This window comes from Haliaeetus leucocephalus, unplaced genomic scaffold, assembly GCF_000737465.1.
Source record: "Haliaeetus leucocephalus isolate CR32 unplaced genomic scaffold, Haliaeetus_leucocephalus-4.0 Scaffold233, whole genome shotgun sequence".
NCBI lineage: Eukaryota > Metazoa > Chordata > Aves > Accipitriformes > Accipitridae > Haliaeetus > Haliaeetus leucocephalus.
In genome coordinates, this window is record NW_010972669.1 from 278,527 (window position 1) to 296,182 (window position 17,656).

The window sequence follows — 17,656 nt, forward strand, 5'->3', positions numbered from 1 at the left end:
TTTGGCCTACACAGTACTCATGTCGTGTTCATTGTTGCAATTAAGAATATGCACATTACAGCTGTTGGAATATTTTGGTTGTAATCTATACTTTCATTCTACTATATTTTTGGCAGATCATAAATATTCATTAAAAAGGAAACTTAACACTTTCCAGATTTTCTAACTATGCAGGTCAAAGAGAAAAAAATTAAGTAACTGAGACACCCTGGGAAGAAAAATATATGGCTTACAAAGTCCACATTAAAAAAGAAAGACAAAAAACTGAACACATTCTTTCTAGCATCTTTAACAAGGTCAGGCACTTTTCTACTACATTTTTAAAACATTCTGCAAATCATTTCAAATTTTGAAAGAGAATTAAAAAAAATCATATCCTATGTATCCATGTATTCCTAATAGACATCATTTATAAATAATGAAGTTCTATTCACCACTGCCAAAGTAATACCAAATAAAATAAACTAAGTCTTCTCTCAGTGGTCAACTGAGTACAAAATGACATGCTTTTTTCATATCTTTATTCGCAAGTTTACTGACTCAGAATTTCTTCCTAAATCTGTTGCAGATTTTTGAAAGGATAAAGTCAATTCTGAACTTGAAACTGATTTCACTTGGACACAATCTATGCCACTCTGACTTCATACTCACTTCTAGATTCCTGGAGTGCATTTTTATTAGTAAATTAAACAGTTCCAGGAAACATTTGGGCACTGGAATTCTACTGTCTATACAGCTGAACTGTAAAACAGTCTATGCCACATTTTTTTGCATGTGCTAACTAGCACTAGCTCGGTCTAGACTGGAAATTGCCATCTGCAAAGGACCATTTCCAAAAAGCAGTTTGGATGTCACCATCCTTTTTAGAGTGCAAAAGAGTTGAAGAGTACAGACACAGGACTTCTGTGCCAGCTGACTTACACATCAGAGAGTGGCCTGGGCACATTTAATTTACCAAAATTGACACAGCCTCTGGGTATCTCTAGGGGACTAGTGCAAACAGATGTGATCTCTTTTGCCAACATGTGAAGCCAGTCAGACACAAGCCATCTCCAGCTGAGAAGCATGAGTCTCTGCCTGAGTTTGTGCCCTCTGCATTCCTGTTATACTCCTTAAATAGTAATCCCAAAGTTCCCAGGGAGCTTGAAGCATGTATCAGCATTTTTTAAAGGAATACAAGATTAACAACCTAACCATTATTTTAAGGACACTGAACTCAAAAGAGACAGTAACTCAGACTATAGGAGACCTCATTCAAATACAGGAACTATTTTGGACATGGTGCACAATTAGTGTCTACTAAAGGCTAAGAGTGCAAATACTTAAGAATCTGGGAACCATGTATTTCTGTAATACTGGAACTCTTCAGCTGGTGTCCACATTTGTGTCTCCTGAGGGACACCTCAAGACAACAGGATCTCAGAACAAGGTTAGATAAAAGCAACCATCCATACTCCTTAACATGGGACAGGATAGTGTCAGGATTTTTCATCAGGTTACTGAATTATTCAAAGTCAGGCTGAAATCTTTTGATCCCTTAGGATTCAAATCATGTGTTCATGTGCTAAAATGAAATTTAGCAAAACAAACCAGAACTAGTTTACTAGATAAGCACCTATAAAATAACTGGAGAGAGTTCTCCTTACAATGAAATGAGCTAACATAGAAGCCTAATGAAAATAGTCTCACAAATTTTCACTTCGGCACCTTGAGAAAAGGCTTAGAAACCGCACCCCCAACCCGCCTTGTTTAGCTAGGCACATATTAAAATAAGTTCTTGATAATAAATTCACATTTTTTGGGATTCAGCAATGTAGTTCTCTCAAAATCTATGCTTCCTAATGGTTTCTGATATTTTGTTTCAAGAGTTAAATATAAATGGCAACAACAAACTACTTAAAATGTGGTAATGCATACTTACAGTACTCCTGTGTCATTCCACGCTCTTCTTTCTCACCAGTTGCTATGATTTTGTTACTTTCTCAAATTAACTGTTTTCATAACTGAAGTCTTTCTGTTGTTTTCTTGTTTTCTTTTTTTTTTCAATTAAATAAATTACATCATAACAATTTAGAGAAAATTCAGTGGAATGGCAACTGTTGTTCACATTCCTAGCAAGAACTTGTTTAGAATGTTTTGTTTTCTAGTTGCTGATATTTTACACCTACATTATTTTTGCAGATACTGTAAGTTCAACATTACTATACTCCTACTTGAGCACGGTCCTAATGATATGGTATCTAAGCAAGTATGTTACACTGAAGCATGCATGCAATATGCTAGGACTTCACATGCAGTAGCTGTTAGGATTCATAGAAACCTTATCTAAGTTTGCAGTATGTGTTACATATAGATTTCTGCCAAAATCAAACACTGGTATGTGAAATACTCCAGTATTAAGCTAAAAGTGCTTTCTCCTTCCTTAAAAAATAGAAGCTTACATTATCCGTAGTGTCTTTTTGACTTTGTAGGTAGAAGTATAACTGATATAAGCATGCTTAATGATGTAGCATTCCTCTAGAAAGCTGTACTTCTGAGTCACTTCATACTACATTTCTGATTAAATACCAAGAAGGACAAATTCAACAGGAATGTAAGACAAAAGATTCCAGAGTGTGTGAAAATACCACCAGATCTTGTCTATGAAATAAAAATGACTTACCAAAAATCTTGGGCTTGGCATTTCTTTGTTTGTTTGCTATAGTTTTTACCATATCTTTCTTAGTCAACAACAATACCAACAAGCTATAAGCTGTATGAGCAGATGTTAAGAACATGGGACATGGTTTATACTTACCATCATCGATGACAGCCTGCCACTGGTGCACGTGCTTCTGATACGAAGATCTGACACTGAAAGCCTGGCACTGCCAGTCCCTGAAGGCAGGGACACCAGCAGGACAAGAAGGATTTTTGCATACTCTATACTGCATCATGGGACCGTGACACTCTCCTTCAAGGCCTGAACTAGAAAAGATGGCATAAATATTATGCTTTATTGTTTTGTCAAACGTACAGCACAGTTTACTTAGGCTATACATAAATTCAATTTAAATAGCAGATTATTTGTTGACGTGTAACATTAACAAATCCCCCAGAAAAAATCAAAGTCACAGAACAAAGCACATCTGCCTTCTGTTTGTACTGGTTACATTACATATAAAGAGTCGTGGGTGCTATACCATAATTTACACTTCGCCCCAAAGAAGCACTAGGACTAGTAGGAGCGTTCAGTAAGGAGAATATCAACTGCAGTTTTCATGTAGTTCAGGTGATTTTTCTCTAGCTGAACTGAGCCAAAAGTGCCACTGAAAGGAACTAACACCTGCAGATTTTCTACCAAGAAAATCTCGGTTACAAGTGTGGTGTTGTGAAGTTCAGACAATATGCTTTGTTTCTTTTTGGTCACTCCAGTTGTGCTTCCATGTCCTAATGAACAAATGCAAAAGACAAGTGAACTGAAGAAACTTGAGCTAATTATTTGGAACCTTGCCTGGAAAAATGAATGAATGAAAGTGAAATTAAGACATCCCTAAATTCTAGAAATAGCTTTTAGGCATACAGCTGGAAGTGGTGTTTAGATGGCAGGAAATATGAAAGCAATTTGCATATCTAAGGCTTCTGTTAAACTACCATGCTTTTGTATAGCCATATCCAAGTTTTCCTCACATTTCTTTATGCAAACTTCTCTTTTTTAATCCCTCTGTCTTTCCTGTCATCATTTTTTGCCCCAAACCTGTTATATTGTCTTTCATCTTTCTTCATTTCCCCCTTTTGTTCTATTATTTTCTGGAATCATCTACCCTACCCTACCCTGCCCTGCCCTGGTTTGCCCTATCGTACCCTACTCTACTCTGTTCTAGTCTAGTCTTCTCTACACTTGTCTTCATTACTCAGCTCTACTCTGTTCCCACTTCTCTGCCTATTTATTCTTTTTCTCTTGGTGTATGAATGACCCACAAAAGAGAGAAATAGTACTGAGTAATTAAGACGAAAGCATCTTTTAGCTGACATGTGGTGAAACAGACTCCATTCAAGTCAATGGTAAAACTCCCTTTATCCCCAGTGGCACAAGGTTTTCATTTTCACAAGATACTGAATCTAAATATTGTTTCCAGATATTCTATCTAAATGTCTGTGAAACTGGTAGAAAGATCTCTTTGTAAAAGTTGCAACTCCTTGTCTCTCCAAATGAGATGGAGGTCAATTTTCTCCAGCAAAAAATTGAAGGACTAGAATTACACACTGACACTCTGCAAGTCAAAAATCATGAATTTAATCTTCCGTTTCTTCTTCAGGTGAAGCTTAAAAAGAAAGCTGTATTCTCCCATTAATATTATCTAAGCTTTTGACAGAAGCAGAAAAGAGGAAAAATAGTGTTAGCATGTAATAAAAAACTTGAAATACCTATTCTCCTAAGTGTTTTTCAGTATTCATAAAAATGAATTGCTTACTTACAGGAGGAACTATATCTTAATGGGTTTCTGTACTCATAAGATTTAAATTCTGTTCAGAAATTCTGATGAACAGCAATGGAAACCTGAACTTGTTTTTACCCAGGGCATTTGCGTTGTCGACTGCTGATTCCAGTGTTGCAAGTACGGCTACAAGTGCTCCATGCGCTCCACTCCCCCTCCATATGCTCCGCAAAAGAGGTCCGATTGACACACTCTCCAGCCTTACACCACTAGGTGAAAATTGAGCTCTTAGGTAAATAAATCAAGACATATGCAAAACAATTCACTGCTCCACAAGCACACAGGAAGCACAACAAAAACATTTTGTTCAATACAGTTTTCATATGTGTCAGATATATTTTTTCCTATTGTTCCTCATTGCTTTTTTTTCTAAAATACAACAACCAGAGACCTTTCTCTGGTGCAGTGACCAAGAAGCAGGTGCAACTCTTGTCCACAAGCTTGGGCACAAGTTCATTCCCAATAAAGGATGCCTCCTGTAACAGCCTGCTGGAAATGGTCCCCAGACCATGCTGGCCCCTTCTTTTGAGCCTGGGCAGTGCCTAGGAAAGTGCTTTTGGGTCCAGCCCAAACCCAATGCAGGGATCATCCTCCAGATGAACTGTATGGATGATCATAGCACAGTGTTCAGGGCTGTTCTCAGGACTTGTTTGGTCCACTACTACAGTTTCCACGTAACTAGCAGGAACTGCATTGTCACTGATTATCCCGTGATGATTTCAATAGAAGGATATATTACAGGTAATAGTGAAAATGAGATTTTATTCACAACTTGTATTCAAAGAGAGAATGGAAGCCTCAATAATCTAGCGTTGAGAAAGTCAAGAGAACTTCTGGTATTTACTTAAATAATAATAATCACCTCAAAAATCTTGTATGCAAATATTGTTTCCCAGGACAACTGCAATTTCTCAATCAAAAACTATCTAATCACTATTGTTACGCTCTGTAACCTATGTCCATATCTGGTATAAATCATTGTAACTCAGCAGAAACTAGTATTTTATCAACTTATACCAGCTGAATATCTGGCCCATGTATTATGAAATTTTAGCAATTGCAAAGTAAGAAGGCTACAAGTAAACAGTGAACACTTAATGTCAATAACATTAGTAATTCAATTCATTTCTCTTTGCACTCTGAATTACTGGTGAATTACTGTTATCAATGCATGAAGTTCATGAAGAATTCTCATATTTTGAGGAAAACAAAACATGTCACTAATGCAGTCGATAAAGGCTTTTGTCACTTTTATAATACACTTCTGTTACTTGCAGTGTCTATGCAAAATCCTTGTCTGGTGATCTTAAACTTCACTTGCAGTTTCAAACTGCTCTTCATTGATCAATTGTTCTTAACTTTCTCTCTTAAATCATGGCATTACAATGATGGCATAATTATATCACCTTTGAAACGTCTTCACATAGGATGGCCCCATCATTATATTGGATTTACAGTCAGAAACTACAGATTTTGTAACGGTCTTGGATGTCTCAGATCAAAAATGCTCATATTTATTTAAAGATATTCCTTCAGATATATAGGCAAAATGTATTTTTCGCTAGAGATAGCATCTGCCTTATGTAGACTCTGAGGGATGCTTGACTTAAAAAACAACCAAGTTGGACGGGCTGTGCAAATGACATTTCCATCACTTCCTAAGATCCTAAGAGGAGCACAAGACAACAATACTCCATCCCTATAATATAAGTAAAACAAAACAAAGCCAGTGATTTGTGTAATCTGAAGGTCATCTTGGATAGATAATAAAGTAAACAACAGGAATAATCCCTTCTAATCCTCTGAGATATTTCAGTGATGTCTGCTTAGTATTTGTCTGCTAGACATAACAATATATCTCTGTAGCCTGGGACAATGCTCATTGAGCCGTTCTAATTAGAATCGGTACTTTGTCTTACCTGTACTAATTATTTACTCCCCACTAGCTAAGCTCTACAATAAAGAGAACAGTGTTACCTTCCTCACTGGACTTTCGCAGGACCCATGGCACTAACATATCATAAATGGTCCCACAAGTATAATGTTAGAATGAGTCCTCTGCAATGAGTTACTATTATTAGCTTTGCAAGTCAGACATTAATACATAAAACACACACTAATTTTGGGTGCCCAGTTCACAATGGCAACGGTTTCACAATTAAAAATTCTGGGTAGTCTTAATAAGAGGTTCTTCTTTCCTATTCCATACCATGGACATACCAGTCTCAACGTAAAGAATGCAACATTGAACAAAAGGCATGTCCCTGACTTTGCAGGTATTGACTTAAGACAGAATATTGACTACACACATTTATCAGAATCAAAAGATCACAGCAAATGTCATTAGAGATATGAAAATGAATAAAACCTGTCTTTCCTTTAGCATGTAAAATGATATTATCTGAACATTTTATCTTACTCAGTTGATTGATTTGTTTACTTTTTTATGGAGGATGATGACAGTCCTGGTGAATGTAAGATGATTCAAAGAGCAAATCACTCCCGTGGGAGACTGCTGTCAGCACAATATCATGAAAATCCCAAGATATATGCAGCTCCTCCTCTCTTATCTATTTGAGGTTATTTATCTTCATTTACAGTTATATACAGAGATGAAGAGGTTATTCAAACAGGAAAGCTCCTGAGGGACATTTAATGCAAGTCTGACTTCAGGCAACCATTTAATTTGTCTTTGATGACATACTTTTAATGACATTTATCACTCTTTTACATGCACTCACACTATAAATATTTCTTTACAAAGCTTATCCTGAAAAGTTTTATGAAAAATCTCTATTGATTCCTTTGATGAGACTACTTCTAAATCTTCAATCATAGCTGAGAACTTTGTAACTTTGAAAGCTTATGTTTCTGTTTAAAGTACACAGAGCAACAATGGCATTCCATTCATAAATAGGGTACAAAACCAGAATGAATCTGAAATAAAACAGTGTAAGCATTAAAACACCTATGGCTTTGGCTAAATCTTTTTTTAAATTCAGTGTTTTTAGGGAAATGTACTCTTTTATCAAATCTATATTATATTATAAGATATAATACATTAAACTATATATGTATGATTTTTATGATAATTGAGGTAAGCAGGAACTTTAAACAAGTGCAAAGACCTATTCAGCTTGTTTCCTTAACTGTTAGGTGTTCAGTATAATTTATATTGCTTTTCTACCAGCAACATACTTTTCCAGTGTCACAGTCTGTTCCGTCCATTGGTGGATCCAGTTTAGTTTTGCATTCCTTCTCACCTTCCACCTTACACCATAACCCGGTGCAAATGACATGCTGAAAACCAAACACACAGGTAAGCTCAAAATCTATCTTATGCAAAATTATTTTCTGCATGCAACTCTCTAATGTTGTCATAAGGTTACCAGTTTGATGGTACTGAAGCATGTTTAAAGACAGGTTAAACATGCACAAAACCCAAAGTAGGCAGATTCTGCTTAGACTTCCACTAATCATGAACACATGGAACAAGTCAAGCTGCTGTGTTGATGGTGGGGGGAAAAACCCTCTAAGTCTAAACCTAGGGGTCACAGTCTTTGCGTATGGCAGATCTCACAAAGCACATATGAACAACTTTGCCCCATGATGTGAAGCAACCACTGCACAGATACACTCCCCCAGAGACTGGAAGAGGTGTGAGCACACTGGGAATTATTTTTAAAATTATTTCATATTTTTTCTCCTTTTATTTAGTTCTCATTCGTTTTACATAAAAGGGAGAAAAATAACATTGTCACTAGTAACAAAACCCAAGGTTTTAAAGTAAGTCCATTTCTATATACAAGGACTAATGTGTCTTTGTGCAGCTACATAGAACTATGTTCGCAGGAGTTTTGTAAAAATGTGTTTGTAAGAAAATTTGAGGCTTCTCTAGGACTTCGAAATCCCCCTTGTTCACACCATCCCAATGACTGCTGCTATCTTATGCTTTCCAATGATTCATAATTCCTCTAGAATTCATTCATTTCTCTAGAAATATCTCAAGAAAGTAATCAAACCTGATATCCACAAAGAAGACACAAAGTAAACTGACAAATCAGGATGAAATAGTTTTGCTGGGAAGCTGAATAGAAAGGGAGATGAGAGGGGTACTAGTCAGTAGTGAATTCTAGAGATGGAAAGAAAAGCTACTTATTCTGTCCCTAGCAAGCATCAGAACAAAATAGTTTTACCTTCTTGAAAAGAAAGTACAGCCTTGAAGTATGGTGGCTCACATTTCCCTGGCAGCTCTCCCTATTTTCCTCTAAAAAGTCCTCCTTCTCCCATGGTTTTAAGTCATTACTTCATTTTCCTTGCTGTCTTGTTCCCCCCTTACCTGTAAACTGGGTGGAAGTGAACAGAGGGCATGTGGGGCTCAATTGTGGGCTGAATGTTATTGCATGTGCAGACTGACTCCCCCAAAATATGTACAGTACTCCCAAAGAGGGGCAAGAAGGATCAGGAGAGGGGGATGGGTTGCAGGGAGGAGAAAACACAGGCTGTTTTTTTGAAACCAGCATTGCCAGAAGATGTGCTTTTTCTGACTGAAATGATTTGTTACATTGGTAGACCCAGTAAGGGTCTTTGTGCCTTTTACACTATGCACGAAAAAGGTGTGATAAATCTTATGCTACCTTGAAAAAAGTCTTACAGCACAGGAAACATAATTCAACCAAAGATTGTGTCTGAACCAAGGAACAGGACAGTTCCAGCGGGAGTCTTGCATGTAAAAATGTCTGTAAAATCAGCTTTTAAAAAAAGTCAAAGATTGTAGAGGTCTGAAGCACTGCACAGAAACTAGAGACAGGATGGCAGCAGTTTGACTCACTCCTGACTCATCCTATAACAGTTTTGTGCTGAAGCTGAACTAACAAGACACCAGTTAGCCTATGCATGTACTAAAATATAGCTACAAAAGTCCTATCCTGTTCCTGGATAATTTTAACAAGCATTTTTCTTATATCAAACTGTAATTTCTGTTCTTGTTCAAGAGAGAAAGAGAATTTTTTGTTGTTGTTGTTTGAAACACGCACTTTAAGATGTAACTTCAGAGCTGAGAACTAAACACCAAGAAGCCTTCTAGGCCAGTTCTGGAAGACAATGTAGATGAGACAGAGTATCATATGTTCGTGACAAAGTGCTTCCACACCAACTATGAAATGACAGACTATACTGTTGGAAACACTCCAGAAAAATATATGCTGGTTTAATGTTCCTAATTCACATAGGTTTTTTTAATACCCCTAGATCTTCATTTGTCAATGACTACAGTTGAATGAAAGCCATCCAGGTTTTCAAAAAATAAATTGAAATTTTCCTTTATGTCATCACATTTAAAGTATGTTATCCTGTTTTTTTTTTCTAAACATTTTGATCTTGTGCTCAATTTCAGTTGCATATAACTGCGGAATGGCTGACAACAAACCATGTTCCTTAAAAAGGAACAACAAACTATAATTCCTTACAAATCCAGAAACAATTCTTCTTAGGGAAGAATGAAAGAAGGAAGACTTGAAGTCAGATCTACAAGGATTTGGGTATCTGACACACAGATGCACTTGACCTGTGTAAAGAAATCAAGTAAATTAAATCAAGATGCTTGACTTAATAATGTCCTTTGTATACATCTGCAAGCTTCTGCAAATACTTGTATACTACCTCCTTATGAACCATGAACCTAACTTCCCCAGCTAGAAACATCTTTGAGCCTTAAGCAAACTGTATTCTAAAAACACTCACTTCTCTTCACCAATTTTTAAAATAAGCATTCAATATTACTATAACATTTCATCCTAGACTTTGAGATTCCCCAAACCCAAGAAAATGGAGATATGGAATTGCTAAAATTGGAGGATGATTTGTAAGTTTTTTTCTGGGCTATTTCAGTCAAATCACAAATAGACTCTAGTTACTCTTCAGATTGTACTTCTGCTGCAGAAGTAAGAGAAATAGAGATTACTGTTACCATTCAACTTCTGACATTTGGGGATTTCTGCATGTGGCTGGGAAAAAAACATGATGCACAACTTGTTTTTGTCATTAACAACCTGCAGTGCTGCAGATCAGGACTTATTTGAAAACTAACAGAAACCTGGAGGCCACTGTCAATATTGCAGGCACTCCAAAATCAGAGCACAAACTTCTAAACCAGAAATTTATTCCTCTGGGGAGAAAGTTTCATTCAGTCAAAATCAAGATAGCTAAGTTAACACTCACAGAGGTTTACTAGTTATCTATCAACAGCCATTACAGTTTTTTAGACTAGCCAAGGGAAGTAAGAGTTATTGGAGATCATAAACTTAGACTTGTGATATCACACTATTCACAATCTGTAAAATATTTCGTTGTGTGTACACCGGAAAACAAAATATTGCAAGGCACACACAAAGGATTTTTTTCTGAAAGAATGTGTTAATCATGAGGTTTTAACAGCAAAAGCCTGCAAAATACAACATGAAAGTCACAATGTACTACAGAAATAGAGGAGGTAATTCCAGCTTTTAGGGTGGTTTTTTGAATGAAAAGAGTGAGGCAGGTCTGTGTGCATCAGAGGGATGCATTTCCAGTCACATAACCATCTGGAAAGAAGGTCCAGCTGAGAGGAAAGAACAGAGACAAAAAGAGCACTTCTGAACTGCATTTCAGCAAAGTCAAGATTGTTTAATGTGTGGTGGTGGAGACGAGGACAGATATTTCACCAGAGCTATAATATTTCCACAACTTTCGTTCTTTTCATTGTGATCTTTCCCTGAAATGCCTTAAAAATCACCACGAAATATAATCAGTTCCTACTTCTTTGCAAAGATCACAGCTGTGTTATGACAAGAATTGTTTTAGTGGAACTGACTAGATAGCATTCGCATCCTGGACTTTAATCTTAAAAGCCAACATTTAATAGTTCAACAATTATATTAAATTGTCAAGTTCTACAATCACATTTAATCATCAAGAACTACTTCTAGGCCATGATCTCACTATCTGTTATGTGAAACAATGTTAGGGTCTAATTGATTCTTGTGTGAGACATCATGGGCATAAAAGCAAACTTGGCTCCCTTACAAGATAAGCATGGCGACATGGTATAAATCTTGTACTCTGAGATCCCCTCACACTTTATTCAGGCTCTATAAATTTTGCTTAGGGTATGAAAAAAAGTCTTTGAAATAAAGATGAAAAGGAAAAAATAAAGTCTGGACACCATTCATGAAAGCGAGTGGGAGCGGCTCACTTAGGAAAATACAGGAGTAGGCCCTCAATGGTCCCTTCAGTCCTTTGCTTTAGCCATTAAATTATAAAGAGGAATTCCTGATAGCAAGGGAAAATCACTGGCATCTGCAGTGTTTCTCAGAGACTGCCATGTAATGTGATTGTAAATTACCCTAAAGTGCTGCTCAGTAGTAACATTTGTAGAAAATTACATCTCAGCAGAAATGCATTATTGATTGTGCTTCTGGTATTTGTAGATTATTTTTAGATCATTAAGAAAATTATTTTCCATCATTACTCAATTGTTTTCTTAGTTGAATAGCTGTTATGTACGAAACATACTTGCTTAACGTAAAAGACTGCATGGAAGTCTGGTCATCAAATTATCTTCCAGTCACAAAAATGTAACTCTGACATAGTTCATAATTTGTCTTTTACATAGTTACACTGAAGTGCATGAACTGTTCAGCAAGTAGAATGTATCCAAGAAATCCTGAGCTATAAATTGTTGAATTTACTGAAGTTTAAATGAACCTTCAAGGAGTGTGTTTCTCTCTCATTTCCTGGCTTGTGAACAACTGTAACCACTGTAAACTGCCAGTTATTGGCAGAGTAGAAGACAGTATACAGAAATAAAAGAATGTAGTTTGGATTTCATGGAAAATTCAGTGGTTGCCAATGTATAATAAAATAATTATTTTAATAAATTAATACTGTAACTAATGAAATACTGTATTCAATTTAGAAAAGTCTTCTAAATATTGACTTCTCTAATGGCAGCCACAATAATCTGCACAATCCACACAGTGAACTTTGAATCACCTTCATAATATGTAAAATTTGTAGGTTAAATTCAACATATTTGTATTTACATTTAACATCCTTGTACTTCAGAGGGAAATGATAAAATTAGCTACGGACTAACAGTACTTCACAGTTGGGACAATGTTGCTGTTGCACAGTCCATGTACTAGAACTCATGAAGGATTTCTGGAAAGTTTATATAGCTTGGTTTTAGCCCAACTTAAATGGCAACATTTTTTTCTCTCTTCATTCATAGGAGAAACATAAGTAAGAGCAGGATGGCTTTCTTATTCTTTGGGCTGTGCTCTGTCCATTGCTCTGAGTTTCCTCTTCACTGTAGAAATCTTATTTAATTGGACTAGGATATTGTAAACTTCCCTAATAGAAGAGCTAAATTTAAGACCCACAGCAGGGAACAAAAGCAGGAGATCTGAATAAAGTGCCTAAGCTTACTGCAACTAGTTCTTCAGGTCTACAGTCTGAGGAACAAATTTCTTGGGTTTTTTTTGTTGGGAGGCAAGGTGGGAGTGTAAATTTTGCTTCCAAAGAAAAGAACGCACAGGAAAACAAACAAGGTGACTTTACAAAGGTTGGCAGTGGAGCTTTGGAGAACTTCTCCCTCAGTGCCCTCATCAGATTTTCACAATTCTGTCCTTAGTGTCTTTTATTCATTTTAATGTAATTTCTGATAGGTCCAAAGCTCTTAAAAGATGCATTACAATAATTTTTTCGTTCAGTATCTGCTTACATGGTTTCTGGTTCAGGGTTACCAGTTTTGCAGAGGATTTTGGTGAAACTGCAGAAGGTTCGTCCCCTTGCTCTCTTCTCAGAAACTGTTACCAAGTTCTCTTTTTATTACTGTTAAGACCATAAGGTTACCAAGCAACAGACTTGGTTTATGAAGAAAATCAAAAATTAAATTGCAGTTCGTCAGAAAAAAAGAATAGTTGAAAAGACCACTGGCCTTTTGTATTGATTGCATCATTAGTAAGTTCTTTCTTCAAAGCAAAACCGCATCTCTTTGGATTAAAGTTACAATGGTATCTTAATACTAATATTGAATAGAAATTTTCCTAAATTAACCATTTTAATATGAAGTAATGATCCCATAAGTGGGAAAAAAAGAAGGATGGCAAGTCATTTAGATGAAATACAAAATGCCAGAAGAGGAGAAAATGATTGAAGATGATTAGAAATGGACATTTAGGTACCAGCACCCAGGGCCCAGGTCCTCTGTGCAAACAGTTGAACACTACCAGGGTAGCATTAACTGAATTTAACTTCCTAACATTTCTAAAATAATAAGGAAAGCCAAAGAAACCTTGGAGTCAGGACCCCGAGAGAAGAATATTCACTGCATCTGTGAATGAAATGCAACAGGCAAGGGACCACTTGGCTATCTGAATTTAAATGCCTGAATTAGAACTAAATACAAGGGTATTAAAGGAGGGGAAGTGCCTGGAGAAATGAAAAGCATATAAAGGTATTACACAACAGCAAGTCTCCAGGTTTGACTATCTCTTCAATTACTTTTGAAATTCTTTTACCTGGTAAAGAAGACCTGGAAGAAATAGTGGACTAATGGTGTATCATTTTCTTGTTCAAAATAGGTTTCTGGAGAATGGGAAACTAAAATCACGTCTTTTAATTGAAAACGAAGTATTAAAAAACAAGAAACAGATTGCAATTCATGAAAAAGCACTTGGAAGCAATTAAGAACATTCGTAGAATCGTTACATTGAGTTCTACTGCTTATCTCTCAGAGTGAAAATGTTTTCAATAAGACAGCTATAACCATTAACCTACAGCTCCTTTTTTTTTCAGCTCTGCCACTCTCAGCATGTGGTACTTATACATGTATTGCAATGTTTCCTTTGAGAATCTTTAGGATAAAGATTACTCTCACTGAAACTCTAAAGAAAGAGTACTATGTTCAAGTTGAAAAGATGAAGAGAACTGAAGAATTAAAGGAGTAAGGAATGGTGCTTTCATATTAAAAACTCATAACATTTCCAGGCTATCCGTCTGCTCCAACTCTGATGAAATTTTATTTCACAGCTCCTCCTAGCTCCTGCTCTATCAACCTATACTCCATGCTCTTTATGTATTAGAAATATCATCTACCCGTCTTGTCTTGGTTACCTTCTCAAGTGCATCCAACATGTTTAGCGCCTGTCCTGTTGATGTTAAAGAAGGATGATTTTTCTCAATTAAAACCATTCTTAAAATGCTTCTTCAATCAGATGTCTACTAGTATTAGGCCATAAAATTACAAAGACCTCTTCAATTTTGTTAATCTGTGTTTTCAAGGTTAATATATAGTGACACTGTTTCACTCAATGGCATGAAGCAATCTCAGCAAACTGACTTAAGTACTGGAACTCCTAGTGCCATGGCACTGCACAGCTCTGCCTGGACTCACAGGGGACTGCTGGGAGGCAGGGTATATTCAGTGGTACAGGGAGCCCAGCTAACACCATTATTCTCCATCAGAGCATGTATGGGCACAGCACTCTACTGAAGGTCAGATATGGAGGTTCAATACCCAAAACATAATGCAATGGAACCTACATGTGAAATCTGGCCCCAGTGGAATAAATTGCAAATATTCCATTCACTGCAACGAGGTGACTTCACGCTATGATATTTTCTATTTTTAAAGTACAAGGAACATATCAGTGGTATGATATGATACTACATGATTCAGGAAGTTTGGAGATCCAAAGCAAGCCTTACAACATAAACATATGAAAATGTTCATATTAACTTCAGAAAGCAAAGTGTAAACTTCTTGTTTCAAAGGTGCTATGTTCTCCTTCTCTCAAACACATGCACAAAAATATCTCTCACAGATAAAAGAGTTGGTAGGTATATTTTCTGAAGATACACCCCTCCTTACCTGCATTTCTTGGCAAAAGGAAGCGGTTGGTCCAAAAAGAATCTGACACTGTTCATCTGCAGTGTATGTCATTCCTGGGAGCTTGGAGGGAATAATCACAGAATTGAGGCTCTGAGGATTCGTCTGTAGCAGACAGTTACTGGCCTTTGACCTGGCAATATGCAGAGATTCATATGCTGAGCAATGCTAAAGAGTCTGATTGTCATGGTGACTTAAACATGCATTTGACATTAGAAAAACATGGTCTCTTAAGATTTTTTTATTTGTCAGCATTGGGCTGTCATTCAGAGAAATTACTCCATGTAAATTAATATGGCTTACTTGATATAAGTTAATGGTGTGTTCTGATGTTGCACATTTGCAGAAAGACAATATAATTTATTAGCTATAATAGGAATTTCAGGAAAGTGCTGGACAATATTTTAGTGTAAAATTTACTTAACTGATTAAGGTTTGGAAAGAGATTTAAAGAATCATAAAAAAGTAGGCAATTTATAACGCATAGGCAGTTGTGTAGCTTAGATTTCACATCCAGCAGGACCTCAAATCAATCACGTCAGATATATACACATTTAAAAATACATACATTTCTGAGCTGGTAGCCACAAATTTAACTTTTCTCAAAAACTGAAGAAAAAATATTTAAAAATACTTAAACCTGTTAAAGCACCAAGTCATGGGTTTGAATTCCATCTAGATTCAGTATAAATGTGTCAGACTGACACATCTAACTTACTTACACTAACTGTTCCAGTGTCATAAAGCAGACCTTTTGAAGACTGCTTAACTGTTGCAAGTAAATTCCCAACAGATATATTTACAAACTTAATAAAGGAACAGAGCTTTAGGGAACAGACCCTATTTAAGAGATACAGAGCAAAACAAAATGTTTTAATTTGATTTCTAGGTATAATATTCTGTACTATATATCTTGTAGTAAATTTCTATTTTAAAAATTAACATAATGTAATCATACTGCATGGTTTGATATCGAATGGCACAACATAGATCAGAGAATCTACATAAAGTTCATAGGTCATTCACTGTCCAACTTTATTCAATACATAGTATATTAATATATTTTAAACATATTTACATATATTAATATATATTTAAAGATATGTAAGTATAATCATATACATTAACATATAAAAATATAAAAATACAAGTAATTGCTGAAAACATATTTTAATGTCCATCAAATATTATATAGTTCATGATGATTTAAATTATTTTTATGGATTATGCAAACACAAATCTCCCACAGAAATGGTAAAAAGTATGAAAAAAATGTTATTTCAGGATATTTATTGCAACTATTTGCAAATGACATACAGTAAAAGTTCTTTTTGTTTAATGATATACCTGAGAAATCTTTCCAGATCTTCCCTGCTGCACCGAGACCATGAAACATCCCCAAGATTCTGTCCTTTAATCCACTCGCCGGACATGATATGGAGACCATCTGCACAGGATGGGTGGTCATTGTCGTGGTTTATCCCCATGCTGAGTTTTGAAATTATTAAAAATAAACCAAAGCACAACAAAATAACAAGTTGTTTTCAAATTGTTTGTAAGTTAAAACTCTTGCAAGACACTATGAAAAGCTCTTGTATAAAACATTTAAGAAATCTCTTTTGATTTTTTTCCATGATAACTTTTACAGAAGTTCATGGAACTGTGCGTGGAGAACATTGTCCTGAAATTCTATACTGAAAGGTGAAAGTAAAGCCTCATTCATTTGATGAGAAATTACATTCTAATCAGCTGTTGAACACATACTTTGGACAACTTTTTGAATGTTCAGAACTGCACAACTACTGCAGGTTGTACTTCTCTTGCTAATAGGCAACAAAAATACTGGAAACTTACTTTTTTATATCAGTGAATCATTTGATATTTTGGCAGGGATTCTATCTTAATTATATATGGAACTTGTTTGCTGAAATTTTATAGACTAATAAAATGTTTACTAGTTTAATGTATAATCATTGTGTCTAAAGAAAAATCACCTAAATGTGTTTTCAATGTCTACTGTTAGCAATAACACTGATGAAGCAATTACGTGGATTTTTATTTTAAAGACTCAGCATCCATCTGCATCCCAGTGAGTTCTCACATAGGGCACTGCAATGAAAAATTCTACAAAAAATCTGCTTGAAGCTACTGCTTTAAGTGAGGTGAAGACCCACTGTCACTCTCATTCACAACCAGTAAACACAGAGAAAGAAGATAGACTTAAATAAAAAGTTCTCAAAATTAGCTA

General features: G+C 35.8%; 1 protein-coding gene across 1 annotated transcript in view; it reads right to left on the reverse strand.

The window, feature by feature from the left end:
- Positions 1–17,656, reverse strand: part of ADAMTS19 (ADAM metallopeptidase with thrombospondin type 1 motif, 19) — a 149,477-nt gene that overhangs the window by 41,639 nt on the left and 90,182 nt on the right. Inside the window, exons 9-13 of the mRNA XM_010567967.1 lie at positions 16,756–16,896; positions 15,391–15,541; positions 7,677–7,778; positions 4,557–4,687; positions 2,798–2,967 (exon numbers count right to left, since the gene is read on the reverse strand). Coding sequence (XP_010566269.1) covers positions 2,798–2,967; positions 4,557–4,687; positions 7,677–7,778; positions 15,391–15,541; positions 16,756–16,896 — 695 coding nt within the window. The remainder of the gene's footprint in view (positions 1–2,797; positions 2,968–4,556; positions 4,688–7,676; positions 7,779–15,390; positions 15,542–16,755; positions 16,897–17,656) is intronic.